This window comes from Notechis scutatus, chromosome 4 (assembly GCF_049901735.1).
Source record: "Notechis scutatus isolate UNSWTSFEM ecotype Mainland chromosome 4, rNotScu1.2, whole genome shotgun sequence".
Classification (NCBI taxonomy): Eukaryota; Metazoa; Chordata; class Lepidosauria; order Squamata; family Elapidae; genus Notechis; species Notechis scutatus.
In genome coordinates this window covers 20,241,476-20,269,403 of record NC_142012.1, presented here as the reverse complement: position 1 = coordinate 20,269,403, position 27,928 = coordinate 20,241,476, and the positions used below count along the sequence as shown (strand labels likewise).

The 27,928-nt window shown below is 38.8% G+C and overlaps 1 protein-coding gene across 1 annotated transcript in view; it reads left to right on the top strand.

Annotated features, from left to right (window-relative positions):
- The window catches only part of STPG2 (sperm tail PG-rich repeat containing 2), a 200,233-nt gene that overhangs the window by 30,337 nt on the left and 141,968 nt on the right, over window positions 1-27,928 (top strand). The window contains exons 6-7 of the mRNA XM_026672615.2: window positions 183-294; window positions 26,448-26,552. Coding sequence (XP_026528400.2) covers window positions 183-294; window positions 26,448-26,552 — 217 coding nt within the window. The remainder of the gene's footprint in view (window positions 1-182; window positions 295-26,447; window positions 26,553-27,928) is intronic.

Below are 27,928 nucleotides of genomic sequence, written 5' to 3'. Positions count from 1 at the left end.
CTTATTCCATTATAGAAGTGGAGGCTAGGCTATTAGTGAGCAAACTGGCTTTTCATTTGTTCTTGCAAAAGCAGCTGTTTTTAATGTTCCTCTTGGGGGAAAAGGGTAAAAGCATTTTGTGCATGTTTTAGGAGCTTAGGCATTTAAAAGGCAACTCATAAATCTCCTCAAATCTTCTAAAGGGAAAGCTCAGTGCATTGTGAAAATGTCAACATCAAGAAGGAAGACAAGAAAAAATGTGTTCCCTATATTCCACGGTATCATGAAGAAATAGTATTACAGGAAGGAAAAAAGGTAACGCTAACTGAACATAGTCATTTGCAATATGTAGAAAATTATTTATGATGGGATTAAAAGTTCCTGTTTGAAACAGCATATGTTTAAAAAAAGGAGCAGGAGCTGTGGAATAAAAATATTGGTGGGCTTTACAAAGCAGGGCTTTTAGAAGATGAATTTGCATAGACTTAAGCAATCTTTGCAAAGATTATATATTCTTGTTACATTATTATAACACATTCTTTTGTATGACTTCTGAAAGCCATGGGAGCATTGGAGAAACAGCAGGAGAAACACTGTATCATATTTCTTCCAAATAGAAAAGAGACACAGTTTTCACTCTTCTTTTTCGAATATAACCTTAAGAGGATAGTTTTCAGTTTGGTGAGTCATTTCAACAGCTTATGAAGGACTATCTATCTACTTTTTTATGGTCTGATTCTTTAAGCACTCATATTGTCCCATCTATTTTTCATGTCCATATTGCTCCAGTATATAAAACAATAGCTTGACTTGCTAAGTACTGAGATTTAATAGGATTATTGTGTAAGCATTATGAGTAAATAGGCTTTTCTTGTTTTGTTCACATGGCTCATTTCCCCCCTCCCCCACTTTGCTACAGAGAAGCAGGTTCTCCCTGAAATTTAAATGGCTCCTGTCTCTTGGTATTTTGAAAAGTCCTCAAGATGTGATTCTTTACCTAGGCTTTTGGCGAAGATGATTGATGCCCCTTTTCTTCCCTTTTCTTGTTCCCATCTGTGCTTGTTTTTTCTATGTCTTTGTTTCTTTTGTTTGTATTTCTTGAATTGCTACTTATTTTTAAATATTTTAACAATTTATAAATCACCTAAAGTTGTTGGGAAATAGATGGCATATAAATTATTATTATTATAGCAATAGCACGTAGACTTATATACCACTTCATAGTGCTTTACAACCCTCTCTAACAGCGTATTGCCCCCAACTATCTGAGTCCTCATTTTACTGACCTTGGAAGGATGGAAGGCTCAGTCAACCTTGAGCTGGTGAGAATCGAACTGCTGAACTGCTGGCAGCCAGTAGTCAGCAGAAGTATCCTGCAGTACTGCATTTTAACCACTGCCCCACCACAGCTCTTTAGACTCTTAAAGAGTTTTATTATAGAATCTATATAGGATTGATACCATGGATAATAGAAGAACAAAAATTTTAAGTGATTTGTTAAATTAAAATCTTGACAGTTGCAAGTTTATTTTATTATTTGTTCATCAATTTTTCCTGCTTTTTATTTGTTAGTTCAAGATAGTGTTATTGCTTGTCATCATTTCAGTTTCAGAGGCTCCTAAATTTGGGTAACAATCCCATTGCCTTTGCTAATTCTTGGTGGAGACTTATTTTTATTGAAAACTGTTGTCAGCTGGATCTTCCTGAACATAATATAAAGGATGGTACAGGTAGTCCATGATTTACAATCATTTGTTTGGTGACCATTCAGAGTTACAACAGCACTAACAAAACTGTCTTCTGATCATTTTCCACACTTACAACCATTACCGTTTTCATACAACCATTACAACATCCCCTGTTTGATCACATGATCAAACAGTTGTACTGACCTGGGGTCATGTGATAATGGTTTGTGACCTTCCCAGCCAGCTTCTGACAAGAAGTCAATTGGGGAAGCCAGATTGGCTTAATGACCACATGATTCACTTAACTGTCGCAGTGATTTGTTTAATAACTATGTCAAAAAGGTTGTAAAATTGAATAAAACTTACTTAACAATTGCCCTGCTTAACAAAGGAAATTGTAGCCATAAGTCGTGGACTACCTGTTTGCTACCTTTGGTTGTACATGAGAAAGTTATTCACTTAATTTCACTTGTTAGCAAATAACACTAAGTATAACAAATAAGTATATAAGCATGGAACAATAGGGCACATAATTTAAAAGCTTGGTTTTTTCCTTTGTGCTTATTCTTCATTCCCATGTTATCTATATGCAGCATTCCCCAAAAAAGTGTAGTTGAAGTTTGTTATTAATACAGAATGAAGTTTGAAGGAATAGTATTTTGAGAACCCAAGTAACTATCTATTCTTCAATTAATAATCTTCTATCTTCTTTGGGGTATTTGCTGATTTTGCTAAGTGTCAGATCCCCAAATTTTCACTTGTATATTCCTATTCCTGTTAACAGAAACAAATGGAGAAAGAATAATTACTTTTCATATTGTGTGCTTTGATATATGTGATCTATTTATCTGGTGGCTATTTATATATTGTGATAGCAGGTTAGAGTTTTGCTACAGAATTTTCTGGAATTCTTTCCTCTAGTACGTGGGACACAATAGATGAGAGATACAATTGTTTTGTATTTTGTAAGACAGAAGTGACCCCTGAATGACATAACATACTGTACTGATTGACTTTCATCTTATAATAACAACTACCGTATATACTCGAGTATAAGTCGACCCGAATATAAGCCGAGGCACCTAATTTTACCACAAAAAACTGGGAAAACTTATTGACTCGAGTATAAGCCGAGGGTGGGAAATGCAGCAGCTACTGGTAAATTTCAAAAATAAAAATAGATACCAATAAAAACTTTCACTAGGACAGTTGAGAATAAGTTTGATGTTCACAATTTCCTCTTTGAAAGAGACCAGTAAATAGGGAACAAGAAGATGAAGAAAAAGAAGTGTGTTTTTTCACACTTTTCACACTGCAGTGAACAAAAATGGCATCGTAGGAACAGGCTTATTCTCAGTCCAAAGGTTTTTTGTGATTTCTTCCCTGATTTAAGGGAAATTTGGGAAACGATATCACTATCATGAAAGGTTTAATTGATTCACTAACCCAAAGAAGATGATGATGACAGTGGGAGGCAGGAGTCACTCTCTCCCTTGCAAGAAAAAAGCAAGAGCCGTTCTTATGATCTCTCTCTCTCCTCTCCCGTAATACAGTCAAGCCCTTTCCAGCACACGGGATCTGCCGCGCAGCTTTGTACCTTGCAAATGCAAAATCCCGGGGTTTTTGCATTTGCAAGGTGCAAAGCGGCGGGGAGGATCGCGCATGCTGGAAAGGGCTACTGTATTACGGGGAGAGAGAGAGATCATAAGAACGGCTCTTGCTTTTTTCGTGCAAGGGAGAGTGACCCCTGCCTCCCACTGTCATCAACATCTTCTTCTTTGGGTTAGTGAATCAATTAATTTGGGAAATGATCTCACTATCATGAAAGTCAGTGTTCTCTGCCCGTGGGCGTTTGGAAGAAAACGCCCTGCGGCATATCCACGCGCGTGTAAGGGGAATCAGAAATCCCGCGCTCAACGCCTAGCACACAGCTGTGAGCAAATACTGGGAAAACCTGATTGATCAGAAGGAAGGAGGCAAAAGAGGGAGGGTTGGTGGTGGACGGAGGTCCCACTGGTATTTGTGAAACACTTGGTCGGCAGCGCTTAAAGTCAACGTCCTGGCTCCCACCCACCCACCCACCCAAAGCCACGAAGTCCCCTAATTGCGCAGCCCAGAATCGCCCTCCCTCGGGGCAGCAACGACGCCGTGCAATGAAAGCGCCCTGGCTCTAGGCTCTAGGCTCATAAAACAACGCGAACTGAGGTCGCCTCGGCTCCGCTCAGCTTCGCTTCCTCAGCCCCAGCTCTTTCAGTCCGCTCGGGAGGAGGGGGAGGAGGTGGTGGCGGCTGCTCACGTTGTTTTCTGATCTCTAGGCTCATAAAACAATGCGAGCTGAGGTCGCTCGCTCCGCTCAGCTTCGTTTCCTCAGCCCCAGCTCTTTCAGTCCGCTCGGGAGGAGGGGGAGGAGGTGGTGGCGGCTGCTCGCGTTGTTTTCTGAGCTCTAGGCTCATAAAACAACGCGAGCCGAGGTCGCTTCTCCGCTCAGCTTCGTTTCCTCAGCCCCAGCTCTTTCAGTCCGCTCGGGAGGAGGGGAGGAGGTGGTGGCGGCTGCTCGCGTTGTTTTCTGAGCTCTAGGCTCATAAAACAACGCGAGCCGAGGTCGCTGGCTCAGCTTTCCTCAGCCCCAGCTCTTCAGTCCGCTCGGGAGGAGGGGAGGAGGTGGTGACGGTCTCGCGTTGTTTTCTGAGCTCTAGGCTCATAAAACAACGTGAGCCGAGTCGCTCGGCTCCGCTCAGCTTGTTTCCTCAGCCCCAGCTGCTTTCAGTCCGCTCGGGAGGAGGAGGAGGAGGAAACGAAGCTGAGCGGAGCCGGAGCGAGCTGCTCGCGTTGTTTTATGAGCTTAGAGCTCAGAAAACAACGCAGCAGCCGCCACCACCTCCTCCCCTCCTCCCGAGCGGACTGAAAGAGCTGGGGCTGAGGAAACGAAGCTGAGCGGAGCCGAGCGACCTCGGCTCGCGTTGTTTTATGAGCCTAGAGCTCAGAAAACAACGCGAGCAGCCGCCACCCTCCTCCCCCTCCTCCCGAGCGGACTGAAAGCAGCTGGGGCTGAGGAAACGAAGCTGAGCGGAGCAGAAGTGACTCGGCTCGCGTTGTTTTATGAGCCTAGAGCTCAGAAAACAATGCGAGCAGCCGCCACCACCTCCTCCCCCTCCTCCCGAGCGGACTGAAAGCAGAGAAAGCTGAAAGCAAGAACTTTTCTGCTTCCGATTACCCCCATGCTTAAAAGTTGCAAAGGAAACACGGAAGCAGGGAAGCGGCTGCCCAGCTCCGGAGCTCCACACCATTTTTTTTCAGAGGGGAATCTGACTCGAGTATAAGCCGAGGGGGTTTTTTCAGCACAAAAAATGGGCTGAAAAACTCGGCTTATACTCGAGTATATACGGTAACTTTCTCTCTTACACTTACAAAGTCTTGATGGTTTATAGTTAATCACCATCCAATTTGACTATTGTATTGCACTGTACACATATATTGGAACAGCTATAGGAACAAAATCTTACAAGCCTGAATGTGCTTCCCTTCCTTCCCCATTTATTTTCATCTGAATTGTGAGGATGGTTGTATTTGAGATATTTTTCTAAACCACTTTCTTGGTCTGGGTTCAAGCCTCACGTATGTGATTGTTGCCTTAGTAATGATTCTTCCTTACTTTCTTCAAGGGCATCCTCTATAATTATGATAGCCCTCCTCATATATTTGAGAGTCAAAATCCTCCATCACCCCATGTGGAGACAGAAACATGGCCTTATAATCACACAAAGAGTCTTTCAATTGAATGTTAGAAGAAAAATCTAAGTGTTGTGATAGCAGAACCAGTTATCAAAAGATATGAAATGATTATATTGAAGCAGAGGCTGAATAGCTATTAGTGGTAGTCAGGGATGTCTTTTTGTGATGGCACCCAGGATAGAATGAAGATTGTGAGGATTGGGATTGCATTTTCTTTAAATAGTTGGGTTGGTTTACATTATAGCTATATGAGTGGACCATGATAGGCAAATTGAAGTATGAATAAAAGCTACTGATTGTGGCACTATGAACAACTGGAAAAAACAAACAAAGCACAACTGGATAAGGAAAGGCAACAAAAAGAGAAAAGGGAAAGAAGAGAACATTAAAAGAATTTGGCTGGTATAATAGGCTCGTTGCTAGCTGTGGCATGTGGTGGAGATGGTGAGTGAGGAGTGATGGAAGAGTGTTGCTCCAGATAGTTCAGATCACACTTGAGACCTGCTGTGTGAATGGTTGGGAGCAAGAGGATGACCTCAACATTACTGAGCCATGGAAGGTCTGGAAATTATGTGACTTTGGCACATTTTGCATAATAGCGTGTTTCTCTGAAAATACCACCTACTCAGAAAGTAAGTCCTAGCTTGATTTTTACATGTACACCCAATATAAGCCTTACCCCCAAAATAAGCCCCAATTAAAACCCTGCCCACTCCAGGGTGCACAGGTAAAAATTAAACTAGGGTGGGGATGGGAGAGGGGTGGAGCTGCTTTACTACTTACCTTCGGATAGTTGAAGCCAGGCCTCGCACACCTCAGCCCATTGCTTCTGCAGCCAGCGAGGCTTTCCTGAAGGGCTTTGTAGCTGATAACAGAGGCCTTCAGGAAAGTCTTGCTGGCTGCAGAAGAAATGGGCCAAAGTGTGCAAGGCCTGGCTGCAACTACCTGAAGCCGAGGAAGTTCCTAAGGGCAACTAAAAGGAGACTGGGCATGACACGTGCAAGTGAGGTGAGTCAGTGGATGACATGCTCCCCCCCCGAAAATAAGAACTGGTGCCTTTTTCTGTGGCAAAAAACATAAGACAGGGTCTTATTTTTAGGGAAACACGGTATTTCCTTTCTAAATTTTCTCACTTCTGTGACAGTGACGTGATGTGCATGTTAAATAACAGGGATCATTTTGCAAGCAAATGCCCCTACTTGCTCTAAAGCCAGTTTATCTGAACGCAGCTCCCCACAAGATTTTACAATATTTCTATCTTAGATAGAAATTTGACAATTTTAATATGCTATTTAAAATTTGAGCTGTATTATATTTTGAACATATAATTGTTTAAATTATTTTGGTCATATCTTTTGCATTAAAATTAATTTTTAATTTTACATTTAACAGCTTTAACATTTTGAAAATAATTGTTAAAATATCTGAATGTATGTGATTGGCTGACTAATGGATTGTTCATTCTTAATATATAAGCTTTTTCCAAAACCTATGAATCGCTCACCCTTGTTATTTCCTATCATTCAACTATCTGGTTTTTAATAATGATTTTATCTTAATATAATATATTATCTCTTAGTGTATTGTCAACATATGTTTGTGTATATGTGCGTATTTGTGTGTATATTTGCTGATGCTTTATTTAAACTAAATTTGTATATCAGTGATTGCATGACCTCTGTAGATGCCATACACTAAATAATTAAATAAATAGTTTGTAAGAGACGGTACAGCAAAGTATGTCTTGGGTAGGCCTGTCAAACTGGCGGCCTGTAGGCCGGATGCATCATGTGAAGGCCACACCCACTCTGCAAAGGCAAAAAATATCACGATACATCACAATATGTCATGTGACGCAATCGAGTTTGACACCTGTGGTCTAGGGCATAATCTTTAAATGGAAACCTGATGGAGATGAGACATGAACCTCTTTGTGTAAGTCAGTAGCTGTATGGAGATGTTTGCTGGAAGTACACTATTATTATATTTTGATGAACTCATAATAACCAAGGAAAGGTGAGAACTACTGACAAACAAATTACAAATGAAGTAGTTTAACAATAAATCATCCTGAAGAATATTAATTTTCTTTTTGATGTACATGAGATTTTTTTCTCCTTATAGACCAAAACTTAAAACATTAATTCAATTTACAAATTGCAGTTCACAGTTCATCATGGAGTTCACACTATCTATAATCTAGTTTTGAGGCCTGGTTGTATATTTGATGTTCTAATCATAATACATAATTGCATTTAATTGTTATTCAAGCATTATATAGGAAGCTCTTTACTGCTGTCTTCCTCACTACTTTATCAAAGAATATGCTTTGATTCAGTAAATACACAGTATGAAGAACCTTGGTTGTACCTAATTATTGCATATACTGCATAGAGAGCCAATTGGCACAATGGTTAAGATGTAGGCCTAAAAACCAGGAGACAGTGAGTTTGAAGCCTCCCTTAGTCATGAAAGCCATCTGGGTGACTTTGGGCCAGTCATTTTCTCTTGGCTCAACCTATTTACAGGGTTGCTATTGAGGTGAGAATAGGATGTGGAGTATTGTGGCCTTGTTTCAGATTTGTAAACAGCTACACCTAAATATTAAATGTGCATTTAAATTTCTAGAAATATGTATTTAACTTTGTGCTATCAGAGGTTATGGCAATGTGGAGGTTTTTTATTATTTTAAAAATTGGGAGTTGCCCAGAGTTGTTGGGAGTTGAACAGTATAATAATTATGAAATAATAAAAATCTGTTCACTTAAGGATACACTGAAACATACAATGTGACCAAGGGTGTCTAAAATTTTGCATATAACTGTTTAGCGAACCATGCATTGCATGCACAGTATTGAACTGTGTTGATTAATATTTTACAAATTTTCTAGAGAAATCAAGTGGAAAGCACTTTGGGTGGAACCTTGAAGGATCTAGTAATAGAATTTGTAATGAATTTTAATAAATGTTACTTTTAACTTCATTACTGTACTAACGAATGCATGGTGAAATGAATGGTGGGTAGGAAAAAGTATCTGTAACAGGAAACATTACATTGCAAGTCATTTAACATTGGACTTAGTTACAAATGGCTATTTTTATGTTTGGAAAGACTTTTGATGAAGCGGTAAATTGTAAACATATTGCACCTGAACGTTCAGTGTACTAGAACAGTTCATCTAGTAGAAAACCTCTCATTCATTCTCCCACTTGTGAAAGTATAAAATTATTATTATTATTATTTGGTATGCTTCAGAGTATATTCGTATAAAGATCAAACTAGAAAGATGACAGAAAAGAGCAAGGCTGTCAGTATAGAAGAGATGTTGTAGTAAGACTGATGATAGTCCGTAGCACTCATCTTAGCTTTTCAAGCTTAACCCTTTTGTTCATCAATCAGTTTAAAGTGGCAGGTAGTGACCATTAGGAGGATTCATTAGCACCCTGCAGCACGTTTGTACAGGGTGACCCACATCTGTCTTTATTAGAAGTTTGCTAGTTGCCAGTAGTGAACAGATGGATCATTATTGTCTATGTTGCCCTTTGGGTGTACCTGGAGGACAAGCAAAGTCATCCTGAGCAGGACACACAGTGTTACCTTGCAAAGAGGAAGAATTTGAATAATATTATTATAGGCATCGATGGTTACTGCTGTGGCATATATCTCTTTCACCTTGGATGAAACAAAATCAAAAGACAGCCATTACCAATATTTGCAATTGTTTCCACAAATGTTGATAACTGTTTTTGGGAGAAATAATCTAACAGTGAGATGTTGCTTGTTTTGCATGATAAGCTTTTTTTTTTTTTAACTCAGCAGTTATTTTTCCTACATTTACATTTATTAAAGATGGGACAATGGAAGGAGAAATTTTTAGATGGATACGGCAGATGCTGGTGAAAGGTAGTGGGTAATATATGGCCTGTGCTAAAAAAACTTATCAAATACTACTCATTTTTTTGTGCAGCTTTTGATAAAAATAGGATTGCAAACATGATCGGCAATGCCCGATGACAGATATGGCACAAGAAGAAGAGATTTGTCAAAACAAATAAAAATGGAATGGTTCTGCCCATTTTCTTATGAGGAAGTGAATGTTGGACATGTTAGAAGAAACACTTGGGTAAATTGAATGGGAAGAGAGTACCTGAGAAGTGTTTCTGATTGTTAAAAGAAGACTTGCAGTCCAGAATTATGGATGATGAGTGCATGTAGACTGAGTTATCCTCAGGAGATTTAGAGAGAATGAATGAGAAATGAATTGCAAAAAGAAATAGATGAAGGATTAGAGATCAATAGAAAAGGAGGAGGAAAACCAAGGAACATGTGGCTGGAGGGAGCTGATGACTTTTTCAGAAAGAGGAAGTTAAGAACTTTAAGAACCAAATGTACAGCAGGGAAGCAAAACACATGGAAACAGGCAAAAGATGTTGCATATAGCAGCCATGTGACTATGGGATGCAATTTTAACTTTAAGAACAGGTTGTAAGTAGCTTTTTAAAAGTGTCTTGTAATTTTGAATGGTTGTTAAGCAGCTGATCATAAGGACTGCCTGTAATGTATTAATCAGTATATGGATTTGATGGAAGCAAGGATGGGCGACAAGGGTAGAAAATTAGAGAGGATGTAATAAATAGTCAGCATATAAATTTAGTTGGATCTTTTTTCTTTTCTCCTGCTTTTAATTTGTTCTGTTTACTACACCTTACTTCCCCACTCCCCTGTTCTTTACACATTGTTTGTTTTAAAAGGGAATAGTCCAGCTTTGTTTAGCTTTTTCAGATCAGCTATAGCATGCATTTCAGGTAGTCTTTGACTTATGACCACAATTGAGTCCAACATTTCTGTTGCTAAATGAGACAATTGTTAAATGAATTTTGCCCCATTTTACGACCTCTCTTGCTACACTTGTCAAGTGAATCATAGTGGTTAAGTTAGTAAATGGTTGTTAAGTGAATCTGGTTTCCCCATTGACTTTGGTTGTCAGATGGTCCCAAAAGATGATCATAGGATCCCGGGACATTGTAACCATCATAAATAACCACTTGCAAGGCATTCAAATTTTGATCATGTGACCACGAGGATGTTGCAATGGTTATAAGTGGGACAAACAGTCTGAAGTAACATTTTTTAGTGATATTGTATCTTCAAACGGTCACTAAATGAACGGTTGTAAGTGGAGGACTACCTGTATTCTAGAATAGGGGGAGGATGTTAGTTTTCTGTTGCTAAGCTGTTCCAGGTGTTAAATATCTTGGATGTGAAATTATCTTGAAAATATACTACAGAATTTCAGGTTTAATCAGAGAAATGTGTTGATGCAATTATAGACATAACAAAAAATTGAGTAAACAAATTTCCACCAAAATAATTTATGGAAAAAGCTAATTAACTAATAATTGTGAGTTTTGGTGACATTTGTGTCCTCTTGATCATAGGAATCAGCATAATGCAACCTACTTATCAAATGGCAAAATAATATAAATTGCTGATTTCTTTTTTAAATTTTCAAAAGAGAAAAATATTTTCTTCATCATCTAATGAAGTTGTAAAATTGAGGACAAAGCCTGGGTTTTCTGAATATACCTGTTAAGGTAGGGTGACATTTACAGTTGTTGCTGGCATTTTCAACTTTTATATCTAATACCATCTTGTGTTATATTGTCAGCTGTGAACGTGAGATTTGAGTAATTTGAAGCAGCAATATACAAGAAATCATAAAAACTAGTTATAATGTCAAAATCACACATAAACAACGTGCATTGATCTAAGTCAGTACTACTTGCCTTTCCTTAGAAGTTGGATAGCAAAGAACCTTCCTTTATAATTTTTCTTAAGAATCTTAATATTTTACATCCACATGAACATCATACTGGGTAACTATAAAATATAACTAGTGGATAAACTTTACCAAGTTTTTATTTTTTGTTTATAAATACATATTATATATTTTCATGGCACTTACAATTTTTTTTTAAAAAATGCTATATTCTGTCTCTTCTTTATGACTATGTATGTCTTGTTGATTTCTAAGTATGCCTTATTGGTTTTTCAGATGTGCTGCTACCCTTCAGGTCTTTAATTTTAATTGTTAAGAATTCCAGGACTCTGATTTTTCTTTTATGCAGTATTTCTGCACAGCTGGATAACAATTGGATATGCATGGTTGTATCTGTAGGCACTGTGCTAAACCTGACCCTATCTGATCTTACCTAATTATATGTTTTGTTAGTATTACATAAATAACTGATTTTTTTTATTTAAACAAAGCTGCAAGGGGCAAAATTTAGAGATCATATTATCACAGGACTGATTTTAATTCTACCGCCAAGTTTGCACAATTAGCCTTGAAATTTTTGGGGGGTTCATCCTTGTGGATGATCCAGGGAAAGCAAAAAGCCACTCATGGCTTCTGTGCTCTGGAATAACCTTTTACCAGAGATCTGAATGGTATCTTTGTTCCTGACCTTTAGGAAAGCTGTGAAAACAGCTGTTTGGAAAGGTTTTTTGTGATTAACATTTGTTTATTGGGATAGAATAAGATATAGATAAATAGATAGATAGATAGATAGATAGATATACATATATAATGTAGTGCTGTATATATCTTCTTCTACCCCAATAGATAGATGTTAATGTGTTTATAATGTGATATATGCCTTTCTCAATCTTGGTCCTTTACCAAAAGCCTGGGAGTTTGAGGATTTTACATGGTATCTTACCTGGTTCTAGCTCTGCACTTTTCTGAACAGATAGGTTTGATTTTGTTTCTGGGATCTGTTGGAGCAGTGTGTGTGTGTATGTATATCAAATTAATATATTGAAAAAGGTTCAAAACAACACTTGAAAGAAAGAGTTGATTACCAGTTTAGTGCTGTTTTATGGTTTCTTTCTTTGGATAGGTGCCTTCAAGAGGTGTTATAATTTAACTTGTTTAATCATAATGGCTGAAAATTATAGAAGTTGAAATCCTACATTTCTGGAAGACCTTAGATAGGAAAACATTAAATTAGGCTAGGAAAATTGATGGCTGTTTTTACCCAAATGAAGAATTCATCACACTGTCATGGTTACTGTTTTCTTATTCTCAGAATAATTCTGCTCATCTTGTAGATGCAGAATATTTTATAAACCATTTACTATATATAATTGCTCATGATCTCTTCTGCCTAAATTATAACATAAACAAAGGCATATTTGCAGGAAGTATTAGAACACATACATATATTCAAACATAAATACAAGATATTATAAAGATTAGTGTTTTTCATTTTTTAAAAATAGATGACTATATTTTGAACATCAGAAATGAAGATATATAATCTCTGTATAGGTTTTGTTCACTTAATAAAGAATACATTTACCCTGATTGTCACAAATAATATACCTCAGAATGAATAAAACACAAACTTGTAAAGTTACAAATGCAGAAAATTAATAGGATAACAAAGGTACATGTTTAATATTTCATGATAGAAGTGATTTATTTAACAGTCACTAGGACTCGACACATAAAAAGTAGCATTAATTGTTTAACTTGAGTAAGATGGGGTACTTGGTTTTTATTATGTCTTACAGTGTTATTGTCAGCCTTTAAGATTTTCTCCCTTTGCTTTGCATCTTTCGGCTGTCATAAGTAACGGGGGGAGGAGGGGGGATATGGTTATGGGAAGTGAGCTGGAGGTGTTACAAAACAGAACTATATAAACTGGGGGGGGGTATATTCTTGCTTAGGCTTCTATCCTATGCTATACGCAGCTGCAACTCTTTATCAAAATATGTCAAGGTCAACGGACAGAGGCCTCATCACCACCTGGAGATGCCCACATGATGATATACACAACTTTTAATTGGATGAACCAATTGAACTATTGGGGGTGGGAACATTGCCATCACTTTGTATATGTGATTTACGCGCCCATTTTCTCAGATTCAGAATTCTTTTGTTGCTACCACTTGATTTCCAGTAAAATATATCTTTTCTCTAAATAATGGAGTCTAAGTATTTCTTTCTTGGATTTTGAATGGAGCACCAGCTGACAGTTATTTCAATTGATTAAAATATATTCTACTTATAAATGATATAAAATGTATTTTTCGTTCACTTTACAAATAAAATAAAACAAAATTTGCCATTGTGTTAGAATCACACAGTAATGAACTGTGTTGAATATCAAAGCTTAAATAGTATCATACATGAGTCAGATCCTAGGTTGTTTAACCCAGTTCTGTCTATTCAGAAACTCTTCAAAACACCAGCAGTTTCTCTCCCAAGGCTTGCTGCTTAAAATTATTTCAACTGGAGATGCTACACATTGAATTTATGTCCTTTAGCACTTCAAATTTGGGGTTTGCCATTGAGCAGTAGTACTGCAGGAAAAAAAAGAGGGGAAACATATTGTGAACATGAGTTGATAATTCCAACCAGACTACTAAGCTTATTATTATACCCCAATATTTGCCCAGTTGCACAGTCTCTTATTTGATGTCCATTTGCAAGATGCAATGTGAACCAAATAATTATGCCCTGTAACTATGTAACATATAATGCATGCCTTTTAAATGTGTGAATTATGAAAAAGAGTGAATGATTTGAACAAATATCATTTTCTACCATGATTGTTAATGTTGCTCTTATATGACATATATCCTGCAACACACCAAAGTGCTATATATCTATTAATCTTTAAAGCAACCTTGTAAGCCAGTACTTTTTTGTATTACAAATAATCTGTTCAGAGAATTGCCGTAATGAGTGTATGCTGTAGTTAGTTAATGGCATGTTGAGATTTGAATGGGGATCTAGCTGTCACCTACTCTGCCATTGAATTATTGGAAGATATCCTGTGATACCCTTTGCTTCTGCCCTGAACTATTTAGCAGTATTATGGGTAGACCAATTTTAATTCACTTATGACAATTCATAGAAATACCATCTAAATGAATTCACCTCCTCAAAGATACGCTTCTCTTGGACAGATTAAAAATGCAGACTGACAGCAGACAATTCCTTTCTCTCATTCTTTCTGTCTTCTATGAATTCTCTACGCATAGCAAAGTATATTTGATTATATTGTTTGTGACTGTATGTTTTAGGAATGACTCATAACAATGCTGTGTCTCTTTTCTTAATAATCCAGACAAGAAGCATTTTCTGATGCTTTTTACATTCTGCTTTCGAATGTTCAATACTAATACCTTAGTTTATGTTAACATTAAATGTTAACACAAGTAAGCCTGACATGTTGGTACCAGTGGTGAAATTCAATTTTTTTTTTTTACTACCAGTTCTGTGGGTGTGACTTGGTCGGTGTGGCATGGCTTGGTGGGCATGGCAGGGGAAGGATACTGTGAAATCTCCAGTCAGAGGTGGTATTTGCCAGTTCTCCGAACTACTCAAAATTTCCGCTACTGGTTCTCCAGAACTGGTCAGAACCTGCTGAATACCCCCTCTAGTCAGTACCCTAATTGGTCTGTTATCAATGAACTTGAGATACAGGAGATAATACGAACATATTGACGGCCATAGAATTTTTCTTTATATTAAAGTAATTGGCTGTTGCAGAACAAGATGTTTTTCACAAATATTTCACAAATATTTGAATTACTTTAAAATCATGGAGATAAAAGTATATTGAGAGCATAGTCACCAACTGTACTGAGGATGTAAAGCAGTGCTTTTTTTTTTGGAGAAAAAGAAATTGAGGCAATGGCCTGGGTGAGCGCTTCAATTTTTAACCTAATTAAAGTGACTTCCTTCTGGTGCAATGGAAGATGTTCCCAGAGGCTCATCAGCATTGTTGCATGACAATTTTTTTCAAATTACAGAAAATTTTACATGCAAACACGATATTCTATCTCAAAGTCTTGCATTTTGTTCTTTCATAATTGGCTCTCCCCCTCCCTCCCTCTCTCCCTCTCCCTTTCCCTCTTCCTCCTTCTCCCTCTCTCTCTTTTTCTCTCCCCCCACCCTCCAATCTTACAGAAATAGAGTTGCATAAGAAACGTCATGTCACTTATGCTTTTGACTCTAAAAGCCACTTCATTTGGGACTTACTCATATTCCCTGAAAGTATTTTCAAAGGTATATTTTCCTTTCCACCTTATCTTGGGATAAACTGATAAGCCAAATATCTATTGTTACCTATTGTTATCTATTATTATCATGGTTATTATTTTGTCAAGATAAAATGCAAGTTCATCTTGACAAAATATACTTTACTGCAGACAGTAAAGTATAATCTTTCCGGCTTTGTGGACCAGTGGGGGGGGGGGAATGGGGATGGTTCCGTGTGAGTGGCAGGCAAGTGCATGTGTGCTGTAATGGGCCAATTCCATTGTGTGCCAAGCCTCACGTGAGCAACCTCAATGGTTCCGGTGCATGCTAGGTCTCACGTAGGCTGAAAACAGACACCAGGAACAAGACCGTAAAACACGTCACAAGGGCAGTTAACTGAAATGCAGTTTGGTTTGTTAGTTTAAATTTACCATGGCATTGTTATTGGGAGATGCGATGCATCCACTAACATTCCTACGCATGTAACATAATGATTGGATGAAACTCACCCCCTTTGTGTGTTCCCAATAAAAAGAGTTCCCCCAACCCTGATCGGGGCAGCTCACCCAAGATAGAACCTGTGTTGGTGTCTTTCTTGATGCATTCGACCACCCAGTGAGAAGCCTTCCAAATGTGGAGCAAAGCCGCAATTGGTGACCCCGACGTGATCCGCTAAAAGAAACGGGTGCGTCTCTCTCTTCGACTGCCTATCTCACCCGGCCGGACGAGCCAGTTGCAACTCAGGGAAGCCGTCTCGTGTCACGGATCCCTCCCCAGGAATCTTCATCAAAGAAGACATCCTCCCTTCAGGTGAGTATGGGCGGAAAATTCTCCAAAGAGCAGATGGCACATTTGCAGGAATTAGGGGAATTAACGAGGAGTTCAATTCGTATTCTTGGGAGTCAGGGCAAAACGCTCCTGATTCCAACTAAGAAGGACCTTATTACCCTTTTGACTTACATTCACACGCAATGCCCGGCTTATCCGGAGAAAGGGTCCTTGAAAGTCTCCACATGGCAACGTTTGGGTGATTATTTTCATGATAACCCCAGGGCTCTGCCAAAAATTCTGACCATGTGGAGGACAGTCATGGAATGCTTAACAATCCATGGCTCAGCGCTGACCAAAGCCCCCCCCTGGGGATCCTCCTCCTCCCTATACAGCTGAAACCAAAACAAAGGACGCTTTCCCATTAAAAACTCTCCCCCCCCACTGCTTCTAAACCCATAAATCCTCCTAACTCAAATTCAGCGGAGGATCAAACACCCATGGGAGCAATCACACAAGCCATGGTGCAGGGACGCAGAGAAGGCTCTCTTACTCCAGAGGAGCTCTCTCTCTGTCCCGTTGATGCGTTCATAGAGGAGCTTCAGAAAGCCATTCATAGGCAAATCTCAAATGAAGAAGCTTCTGTTAAAACTGGCTGTTGAAAATGCAAATGAGGATTGCAAGAGGATTCTGCAGCCTCTATCTGCCCGAGGGGGGGCTTCCCTCTCGGACTATATGTTTGAAAGTAAACAAGAAAGCAGCAAGGAAAAAAAAAATGGGAGGGCAACCCCTAGTGGGCTGGCCTTTCCAGAGAACACAGATTGATTTCACCGAAGTACTAACTCCATACGCATATCTGGGCTATAGAATGCTTTCTGCTACTGCCTATCCTTCACTTCCCTCTTTGTCTCTGGCTTCTCAACCCACCTTGGTTCAACTCTGTCTTTAACCACTGATATTCTTTCTCCATTGTTTGAAGCCCTTACTTGGGGGAAAAAGCCTGCTGACATAATATCCTAGAGCTGAACTTGCTGCAACCATATTAGTCTTCCAGAATTTTAACGAACCCATCAACTTGCTTTTAGACAGCCTATATGTTACTCAAATAGTCTCCACTATTCATGACTCTTACCTCTCTCCTGCAATTGATAAAAACCTCCTCTCTCTTTTTGTTACATTACAACACCTTGTTGCACAGCGTCAACATCCTTTCTTTGTAGCACACATTCGTAGCCACCAACCCTTCCCAGGAATCCTCCAGGAAGGCAATGATGTGGCTGATCAAGCGGCTGCAGGCATCATGACATCACACACATTGACTCCTTGGGAGAGCCATTCTTATTTCCATCAAAACACCAAAGCTCTCATGAAACATTTCAACCTCACTATGGCTGAAGCCTCAGCCATTAGACAGCAGTGCCCCACCTGTAGTCAACAAGCCCATTCCATTCCCTTAGGGGTAAATCCCCATGGGTTGAAAGCCTCGCGAAATATGGCAAATGGATGTTACTCAATTTCCTTCATTTGCCCCCTGGAAGTATCTACATGTTACAATTGATACTTATTCAGGGTTCATAATGGCAACTCCGCAAAGAGGAGAAGCCTCCAAACATGTCATCAATCATTGCATTCGCACTTTTGCATCGTTGGGACGCCCAAATGAAATAAAAACAGATACTGCATATAGCAGAGAGGGCTAACTTAACGCTAAAAACAGCATTAGAACGACATTTGATCAAAGGGAAAAGAACCCCTAGCCTCCCGGCGATGCAAGACACTCTTAATCTCTGTCTTTATACTCTCAACTTCCTCAATCTCTCAGGCACCCCTGCTATGACAGCAGCGGAGCGGCATTTTTCCTCCCACCTCCCCTGATTCTCCCAAACCACAGGTATACTACCGCCAACTGCCAGACCCTACTTGGAAGGGTCCTGCTGCTCTCCTCACCTGGGGTCGTGGCTACGCAGCTATCCAGCTTCCAGATCGTGTCCTGTGGGTTCCTGGACGGCACATCAGACCATACCACCCCAAGGTAGAAAAGTGACCACCTGCAGACATATCAACATGATTCGTCCCGTTGCCTTGCCGACCCTCTTCCTCCTTCTTGCTGCACATGCCTCCAAGGTCTCCATTCCATCTCGAGTGACATACTTCACGCCAGGTACTCCCCTCCTGCTGACCTGCACTGCATCTGGGGACATCTTTCCCCCCTATCTCAGATGGTCAACGCTCCCTAAGCCGTGGCCCCACATCTCCAGCAATGCTTCCTTCCAGATCAAAACTTTTGAACATCCCCCTCGAACTACACTCCTCATACTTCGCCCCACTGCCACCACCTATTATTGCTCCGGTAGACGCCTCTATGATTCCATAAGCAACATTTATGAATCCTGGACAGTCCTTAGACCCCGTTCACCTCGTCATTATCACAGACAATTCTCAAGTCAGCCTGACATTTATGCTCAGGCCACCCCTTTTCTACATCGGATTAAGAGATCGCAGAACTCTGCCAGCGCATCAGATGGTTGCACCCCCTGCCTGACCAAAACCACGCAGGCAGGTTCCACTCAACTAACTCTCATCTACCATACCCAACAACCGCAGAAGTGCCTTCCTACGGGAAAAACTTGCCAAAACAATGGGACCATGTACCATCTATGCAAGATGAACTCAAAAACCATTTGCTACGATCCCAAGGCAGCTGTACGTCTCAACGTCACCTTATGGGCGGGACTTCCAAAAACCTCTGGCAGATCCGATCCTGAAGGGGAAGGAAAACTTTATTACCTAAACCACACCACCGTGCTCAAGGACGGTACTAACCCAATTGTTATAATCTTTGATGTTTGTGTTGCTTGTTCTAAACCAGGGGGACATTCATGCGGGTCGGATGACTGGAAATCAACGTACGCCCACAATCATAAATACTTGTGTCATACACCCATTAACTGGGCCATGGGGAACCCCAACCACTGGACCCCTTGTGGAGGTTCCGTTGAGTGCTCGGGTTGGTCTTGTGTCTGTGATTATACCGGGGGAGGGTACTCAGGTTGCAATCATCTGTCACATTTCAAACGAATATCAGGGTCTACCACAGACAATAAGGTAGAAATCACTATCTCCAGGCAACACCCTGCCTTGGAAACTTATGGTATAGGGATTGATGGCACAGGAATAGACCCAAATACTTACATTACCATAAAAACTGAAATAATTTATGAAGGCAAGGAAACATCATTAGGCTGGTCAGTATATAATAATTTAAGGAAATTAGAAAAAGCCCCTGATACCAGCATTATGGCAAAAAACTTGTTCATGGATATGGCAGAAAAAATTGCAAAACAACTTGCAGTAACCAATTGTTTTGTCTGTGGGGGAACCACCACAGGAGAACAATGGCCATGGCAAGCCTTAGAAGCCTCGCCATCTCTGTTTAATAACATGTCTTCTGTAGGAAACATAACAGCTAGAACAGCTTCCGATCCACTTATCTGGACAATTACCACTAACTTAATTGGTAGAAACTGTTTTTCCCGAAATGGATCCACTCCAGTAGGACACCTCCTTTGCTTAGGTACATGGGATAACTCCTACCAGACTTGGACAGCACCTGACAATGCTACCACCACACCTGCCAAATTCAACACCTCCCTCCTACCTTATCTCTATGACACAACATCCTCTCAAATTTGGACAGCTCCAAATAACATTTATTGGATTTGTGGTAACCTAGCCTATCCGTCCCTTCCAGCAGATTGGCAAGGGTCATGTGTATTGGGGTGGATAAGACCTTCCTTTTTCCTCCTACCGATCTCCATCAAGCAAGAACTGGGCATCCCTGTGTATGATACATTATCCCACAAGAAAAGAGACACCGATAATACCTTTGCAGGTTTCCCCTGTCAATCAGAATATGAAGGGGACACCTGGACCTCAGAAAGAATCGTCTGCACCTTCAGCATTGCTAGTTGGGCCCAAGACGGCTCCTGGGGGTACAGAACCCCCATATACATGATTAATAGAATTATGCGTTTACAAGCTGTTTTAGATTTAGCAGGACAACGTATAGACAAGGCTCTAAACACTCTAGCAACTGCTACGGACAAATTACGCACAGCTGTCTACCAAAATCGTTTAGCTTTAGACTACATACTAGCCAAAGAAGGAGGGGTATGTGGTAGGTTCAATCTTACAAACTGTTGTCTTCAAATTGACAAAGTTGGCAAAGTAGTAGCACAATTAACAACTGAGATGCGACAATTAACCTACAATCCTAATCAAGTATGGCAAGGTATTGATTTTAAGAATATTTTTAGTTCTTGGTTCCCTAAACTACCAGGATTACAAGCCATAGTAGCTCTCATAGGTATGATTGCTGCAGGATGCGTTATTCTTCCATGTGTATTACCAATATTTGTTCGTACCATCTCCAATAGTCTGTCTTTATTAGCTGAAAAGCGAGCCATTGCACAGGTTAATGCCCTCTGGGAAAAAGAACCTCTGTACAAAGTCATACCCTCAGAAGACCCCGATGCGTGCGCTCGCACAAATTTTTGCATGGGTAGTGATGAAGATCCAGAAGAATTTCCTCCATATAAAACTAAAACAGAGGAGATGCTGTAATGGGCCAATTCCATTGTGTGCCAAGCCTCACGTGAGCAACCTCAATGGTTCCGGTGCATGCTAGGTCTCACGTAGGCTGAAAACAGACACCAGGAACAAGACCATAAAACACGTCACAAGGGCAGTTAACTGAAATGCAGTTTGGTTTGCTAGTTTAAATTTACCATGGCATTGTTATTGGGAGATGCGATGCATCCACTAACATTCCTACGCATGTAACATAATGATTGGATGAAACTCACCCCCTTTGTGTGTTCCCAATAAAAAGAGTTCCCCCAACCCTGATCGGGGCAGCTCACCCAAGATAGAACCTGTGTTGGTGTCTTTCTTGATGCATTCGACCACCCAGTGAGAAGCCTTCCAAATGCGGAGCAAAGCCGCACATGTGTGCGCATGTGCAGCTCCATTTGGATGGTTCCACTTCCGCAGCCCAGTTTGTAGGGCTCAAGGCCTGGTAGCAGGCCATGGCCTGGGGGCTGGTTTACTATATATACTTGTGTATAAGTTCATCAATAGATAACATGACCATTGAATTTTTAACCAAATGACCATGAAAAATGAGCTACCTTTAAATAAGCCAACCCTCAAAATTTTTGTATGTTTTAACTTTTACAACTGGATTACCTCTGGGTGGCACATTCCCCCCCCCCAAATATTTTTATTGCAATTTTTTCTCTTTACACATCTCAATCTTCTTCAATAGTATTGAGGCATCTTTGTTACAAATACACATTTCCAAACATTTCTAATTATTTATATACATTTTTATACCTTCTTCTTATCTTTACAAATCTTATTTCTATTGTCCATCCATTCATACCAATTTTCCCAAACCGCATAATACTCCGAATCTTCTTTACCTTTTAACTCTAAGGTGAGTTTGTCCATTTCCGCGCATTCTAAAATCTTTTGAATTACTAGACCTTCTGACAGTATTCTATCCTTTTTCCAGCATTGTGTGAATGCGATTCTCACTGCCATAGTTATATGCAAAATAATATATTTTGTCTTTTTGTTATATTTCCCCTTAATTATCCCTAAAAGGAGCAATTCCGGCTTAAATTCTATTTGACAGTTTGTTATTTCATACAACCACTTTTGTATTTTGATCCAATATTTTTTTGCTTTGGGGCATAGCCACCATGAGTGAAAGAAGGTACCTTGTCTCTGTTTGCATTTCCAACAACTTGGGTTCAAATTTGGGTACATTTTTGCCAACTTTGTTGGGGCCAAATGTCAACGATAAAACATCTTATATTGATTTTCCTTATATGCAGAAGATTTTGTTATTTTTTTAATTTTCTCCCAATTTTCAAACTCAATATTATGTCTGAAATTTTTGGCCCATGCTATCATGGGTCCTTTTATTATTTCCTCTTTCATATTGAATTTTAGTAAATAGTTATATATTCTTGTTATTAATTTCTCCTCAGGGAAATTTTTTATCTAGTTGTTGTAATTTGGTATCAAATCCATATTCCTCTGCATCTTTTTTATATCTTGATTGTAACTGAAGATATTGCCACCAATCTATAATTATTCCCTGATCTTTCAGTTCCTGATTGGTTTTTAATGTTCCTTGATTATCTAAAATTTCATTATATCTAGACATTTTACCTACGTCTAGTGTATTGGGGTGGGTCATTACCTCCATGGTGAACAGCCAACCCGGGATTTTCATGTAATGTAATCTCTTCCCAGGTCTTTATCAGAGAATCCCTCATTTTATGTGTATAGAAATATGAATGTGACTTGTTTCTTCTGTCCCACATGAAGGCATGTGGGTGGCACATTTTTATGGTATTTGGGCTTATATGTGTACTTTACAAAAAAAAAGGATTACTGTAAAAATTTGTGGATAAGATGAATTAATTATATTTTCAATGGAAATTAGGTTCTCAATGGCTTTCACTGAGTTTTGTATGACACAAGAACAAAGATGAATTCTCAATAAATTGGAGCAACCAGGAGGAGATTGTTTTTCAATTCAGAGTTTCCAACCTTCTAATAGATTATTTATCAAAAGGGGAATACTTTTAATGAACAAGACCTCTTTAACTTTTTTCTTTAAAAAAAAGCTAATGAGTTCTGTTTTTAATTCAGATGACCTTGAGTTGGATAGTGTTTTAGATCCATTAATGGCTTTCAGAAGATCAATAAAAAAAGCAGTGGTACTGCAACAGTTCTGAGAGATGTTTAGATGGGAGGAAATGATAGAACTACTGTGAAAGGTAAATAGTAATCATGGTTCATTAGTAATTACTGAGACTTCTTAAAAAGGATACAATATTTATCTCCTAGTAGAATTTTCAGTAGGTAAGGTCCCAAGATTAATTTTATTTTGATGATAATTTTCTTATTAATATTTATAACTTCTTAAGTATGACATTCAATCCCTTTAACAGTATACTTGTATTGGTAGTTCTTTTCTTTTTTTGTCAAAAAATTCTTATCTAATGAGTTTATCTACCGTTCTGTCTAATAGACAGATATATATCAAGCAATGCTAACAAGCGCTCAATACAAGACATATATTTGTGTTTGTATGAAATCTCCAGGTAGCTTAGAAACATGCTATTATTATACAAATGTTTAGCACAGTAATCTGAATGCCATCCTAATATATTAATATTTTATCCTATTTGGGGGTTCCTCTCAGGTTGGGCAATTGATATTCCAAAGGCAATATTTTGTACCATGAATCATTCATAACCTAAATCTGAACACATTTTCCCTTATATAATTTGATTGATTGCCACAATATGCTTCAGTCTCATAGATACATAGCATACATTTTACCATATTTAGCTGATTTCAGTCCTTTAGAATTCAATTCCCTTAGTTTTGTCCATATAGCACAGGTTTACCTCTTTTATTGAAGCACAGGATACATTTCACTCTTGAGTTAAGTAAAATTTATGTGGCGGTTATATAAATGAAAACTGTCAGTTGAAAACTTTGCTATGCTGTGAGGTAGAAGGCATGTTTTAAACGGTTCCTCTCCTTGTCTTCATTCCAACATGGTCATGACCCCACTTTTTGCAGAATCTTCTTCAATCTGCTAGCTAGCTAGCTACCTACCTACATTTGTATGCAGTTCAATATTTCAGATTTATAGTGACTGACAACAATGTAAAAACTATTAAATGTTTACAGTAATTCAACTCAATTCAATTTCATGAATCAAATAAAAAACTACTGACATAATGCAGAATACCAAATAATCAACAGGCAAGAAAATCTGGTTCCATATGGTGCACATTCATCTCTAAAGGAGCTTCAGAAGAGCATGACCTTCTGGAAGGTCAGTTCTGAAGGGCCCAGCTTGACTTCTAGAAAAAGACTATTCCAGAGTATAATACCTTTCCTCATAAACAATTTTTGCTCACTTTATCTTCTTCTTGAACTTTTGAGTATCACAAGCAGCTTCTCTGTGAGGAACACGTCAGATGGATCAACTTTAGTTGGAGAAGGAAGTCTTGAAAGTGCTTAGAAGCAAAGCCATATAGGACTTCATTGATCAAACTAACACTTTGAATGCATCTAGAAATTCATTAATAACTATTCAGGGCCTGTAAGTGAGACATAAACACAGCAACTAAACTCAGTTGAGATAGGCTGTTGTGTTTTGGGCCAACTATATCTGGCCAGAGCACATTGCAGAAGGCCAACTACATGTTAATAAGGACATGAGTTGCAATAGTCAGGTTTTCTCTCTTCTGAACAAAGATCCAAGGTTTCTACCTGATCTTTCAGAAGTAACCATGTTCGTTGGAGGACTCCTGAACTGCAGACCTGCTGCCTCTAAGATAGTACTATTTGTCAAATGACAACACTGATAGAATGTCAAGATTCCGACTGACGAACCCAACCACGCAAACACTGTTGAGACGTTCTGATCTCTGAATGCAAAACTTTATTGAGTACATCATATCGGCACAGATTGAAAGCACTCAATAAAGTTTTGCATTCAGAGATCAGAACATTTCAACAGTGCTTGCTTGGTTGGGCTCGTCAGTTGGAACCTTGACACTCTATCATTTGAGAAGTAGTACTATCTTAGAGGCAGCAGGTCTGCAGTTCAGAAGAACCAAAATTATAAATAGTTACTATTTACTTCACTGTGTTTTGTCCTATCCAGACCTCAACAACTTCTAGACACTGGAAAAAGATTTTGATAGCACAATGAAGCTGGATATTACTAGCATATTGATGGTAGCAATAGCACTTAGACTATATACTGCTTCACAGTGCTTTACAGCCCTCTCTAAGTGGCTTACAGAGTCACATATTGCCCCCAACAATCTGGGTCCTTATTTTACTGACTTTGGAAGGATGGAAGGCTGAGTCAACCTTGAGCTGGTGAGAATTGAATTGCTGGCAGTCAGCAGAATTAGCCTGCAATACTGCATTCTAACCACTGCATCACCATGGATCTATGGCAGCATGCCATATATTGGCAGTTGTTACCTCTCAGTGGCTTCATATAAATGTTATTCAGCAATGATGAGGGGACCAATATTGTGATACCTCATAAGAGAGAGGTCTCAGTTCTGCCACCAGAAGTGAGATAGGATGGAACTATTTTGCTTCCAATTCCCAATCTTAGGTGGTTCAAGAAGACACTTCCAGTGGCAATGAAGGAAGATGTCAATCTAATAGCCTTTCTCTTATGGGGTATCACAAGGATGCTCATTAACCCAGCTAAACAATATGCCACTCAGTCAAGATGAATCAAGACTTTGGTGAATACGAATATTTTTTTTGGCAGAATGCTGATTGAAATGGGCATAGTTGCCAAGCAGGAGCAATTCCTAAACATCCTTTCAAAAAGAAATTAACTACACTGAACAATGCAGCTAGCTGACAGTCTGCTGATACAATGTGATATTAGGAAGGAGAAGCAGTGGCATTTTGTCTCCATTATTGTTATAGTGAAGACTCCAACTTGAGCTTGTATTTATACTGTTAAGTTCATTATTGGCCTTTTGCCACTTCAAATGTAATTTCTGGTATTTCATCACCTGGAACTTTTTGATAAACCAGTATGTGCATTTCAATAAACCAATGACTGGTACACAGAGATTGTTCAGATTGAAGCTTGTTGAGAATCTGGTTACCACCAGTTCCAGAAACTGCCTATCAGATTGCTGAGCATCAACCCCAGCACGCTCTAGAAGTTATCTACGTCCACTAGATGTCTGAGCTGGATTTGCCTTATGTTTTCTTCTCAACATTTTGAGAGTTTATGCACCTGTCTCTTTCTATTCTATACATGCATGATACATCAATCTGATGAGAGCTTTTATAGCAAGCCTTTTTTTTTTTGCATCTAGCAAATGCAAAGGAACTATGGCATATGATTGAATGAAGCTGATTTGGTGACTTATTTTTGACTTGACATTTGCTGATTAAGTTGTATTACAAGTGTATTACAAGCAAATAATAATAATTAGATTTTTACTTCATAAACATTCACAATTATGTTAAAACCTTCACTTCACAATGGAATAAATAATCCTACAGAGTTAGGTCTCCCTGAAACTTTAGTGGCTGTCATATGTTTGGATGCTTCATATATTTTTTTCTTGTTTTTCAGGGTTTTCCAGGTCCTGGCCAATATAATATAAAAAGTGAGTTTGGAAAGGCAGGTTGCATCACAAAAAGTGAAGCTCAGCATGTTCCTTTTCTTTCTCTTTCTGAGGTAAAACATATTACAGTTCTTTCTCATTTGCAACTTTTTAAAAACCGTTGTTAGCCTGTTTGAGACATTTGAAGAATGGTTTTATGGGATTTTGTTTGTAGAGGAATATCTGAAGTGGTTTATTTGTGATACAATTACATTAAATAGAACATAATGGGGGCAGACAGACCATTTGCACAGAAGATCTTATAGATTCTAATTATTCAATAGATTATTTATCAGATCCATAATTAGATGTGCATTAGATATACATCAGATTCAAAACACCAGTTATATTCCATGAAAAAAATAGGTTTGTTTGTTTGTTTGTTTTCTCTCTCTCTCTCTCTCTCTCTATTTCTATACTTCTCACTATCTCTATGTCTCTTGTGTCCTTTCAAAAGCTAGGAAACATTCCTAAGCATTGAGGCTCATCATCCTGTTAATGGTTCTAACTGCTCATGTGGTAATGTTACACAAAAAAGTAGTGTGCTTGCCAGAATTTTTTACAGTTTCTGCATGCATGACAGTGTGCAGAGAATGGAAATGTCAGTTCAAAATGTCAAAAGATTGAGAATTATATATAAATAATGAGCAGATAACAGAACACAAACAGCTTATTTCATTACATATTCAAAAGCAACCCCAGCTCCCGTTCAATTCTGGAATAGCAGTGTAAGGCTCTCAAGCATTACTCAATCTAATTATATGGATTCTTCTATAGGATGTTGTGTTCTCTTGGATTCAGGTACAAAAGAATCAGAACATTTTGTTGCTTATTCTTGGAAAGTAAATTATTTCCAAATTTGTGTAATGTATTGAACAGAGCAGGTTATAAAATATATTTGTTCAATATCATTTCTTAACTATGATTGGTAATCAAGCTAGGAGGAACAGACAGTGAACTCTAGATATAAAATGGTATAATGAGATGAATATAGTTCTTAGCAATGTTAGGCCCCACAACTTGAGCATGGAGCCATCTGTAGTCACCAAACATCTTGCCATTTTAAAATTGCCTTAATTTTGCAAAGACTTTGCTCATACCTGTTTTAATACAGTCAGAGTCTTGCAGATGAGATGGGTGGTATAGAAACGATAGATAGATAGAAAGAAAGATAGATAGAAAGGTAGATAGATAGATAGAGATAGATGATAGATAGATATAGATGATAGATAGGTAGATAGATTTTCATCTTTTGCTGCAATGTAGATTTAATAATTCTTTTTATGCATCTAGCCTGCTTAGGAGTGGCTGAAATAGCAATACCCACAGGTTCTTGCTTCTGTCACAATGATAAAAACAGAAGTGGTTTTAGAGGATTGAAGTGCAAGCTGTGTCCCAGTTCTCTGGTGTGTGTTCAGTGTTATAATATAGGCAGAAAAGAAAAATGGCT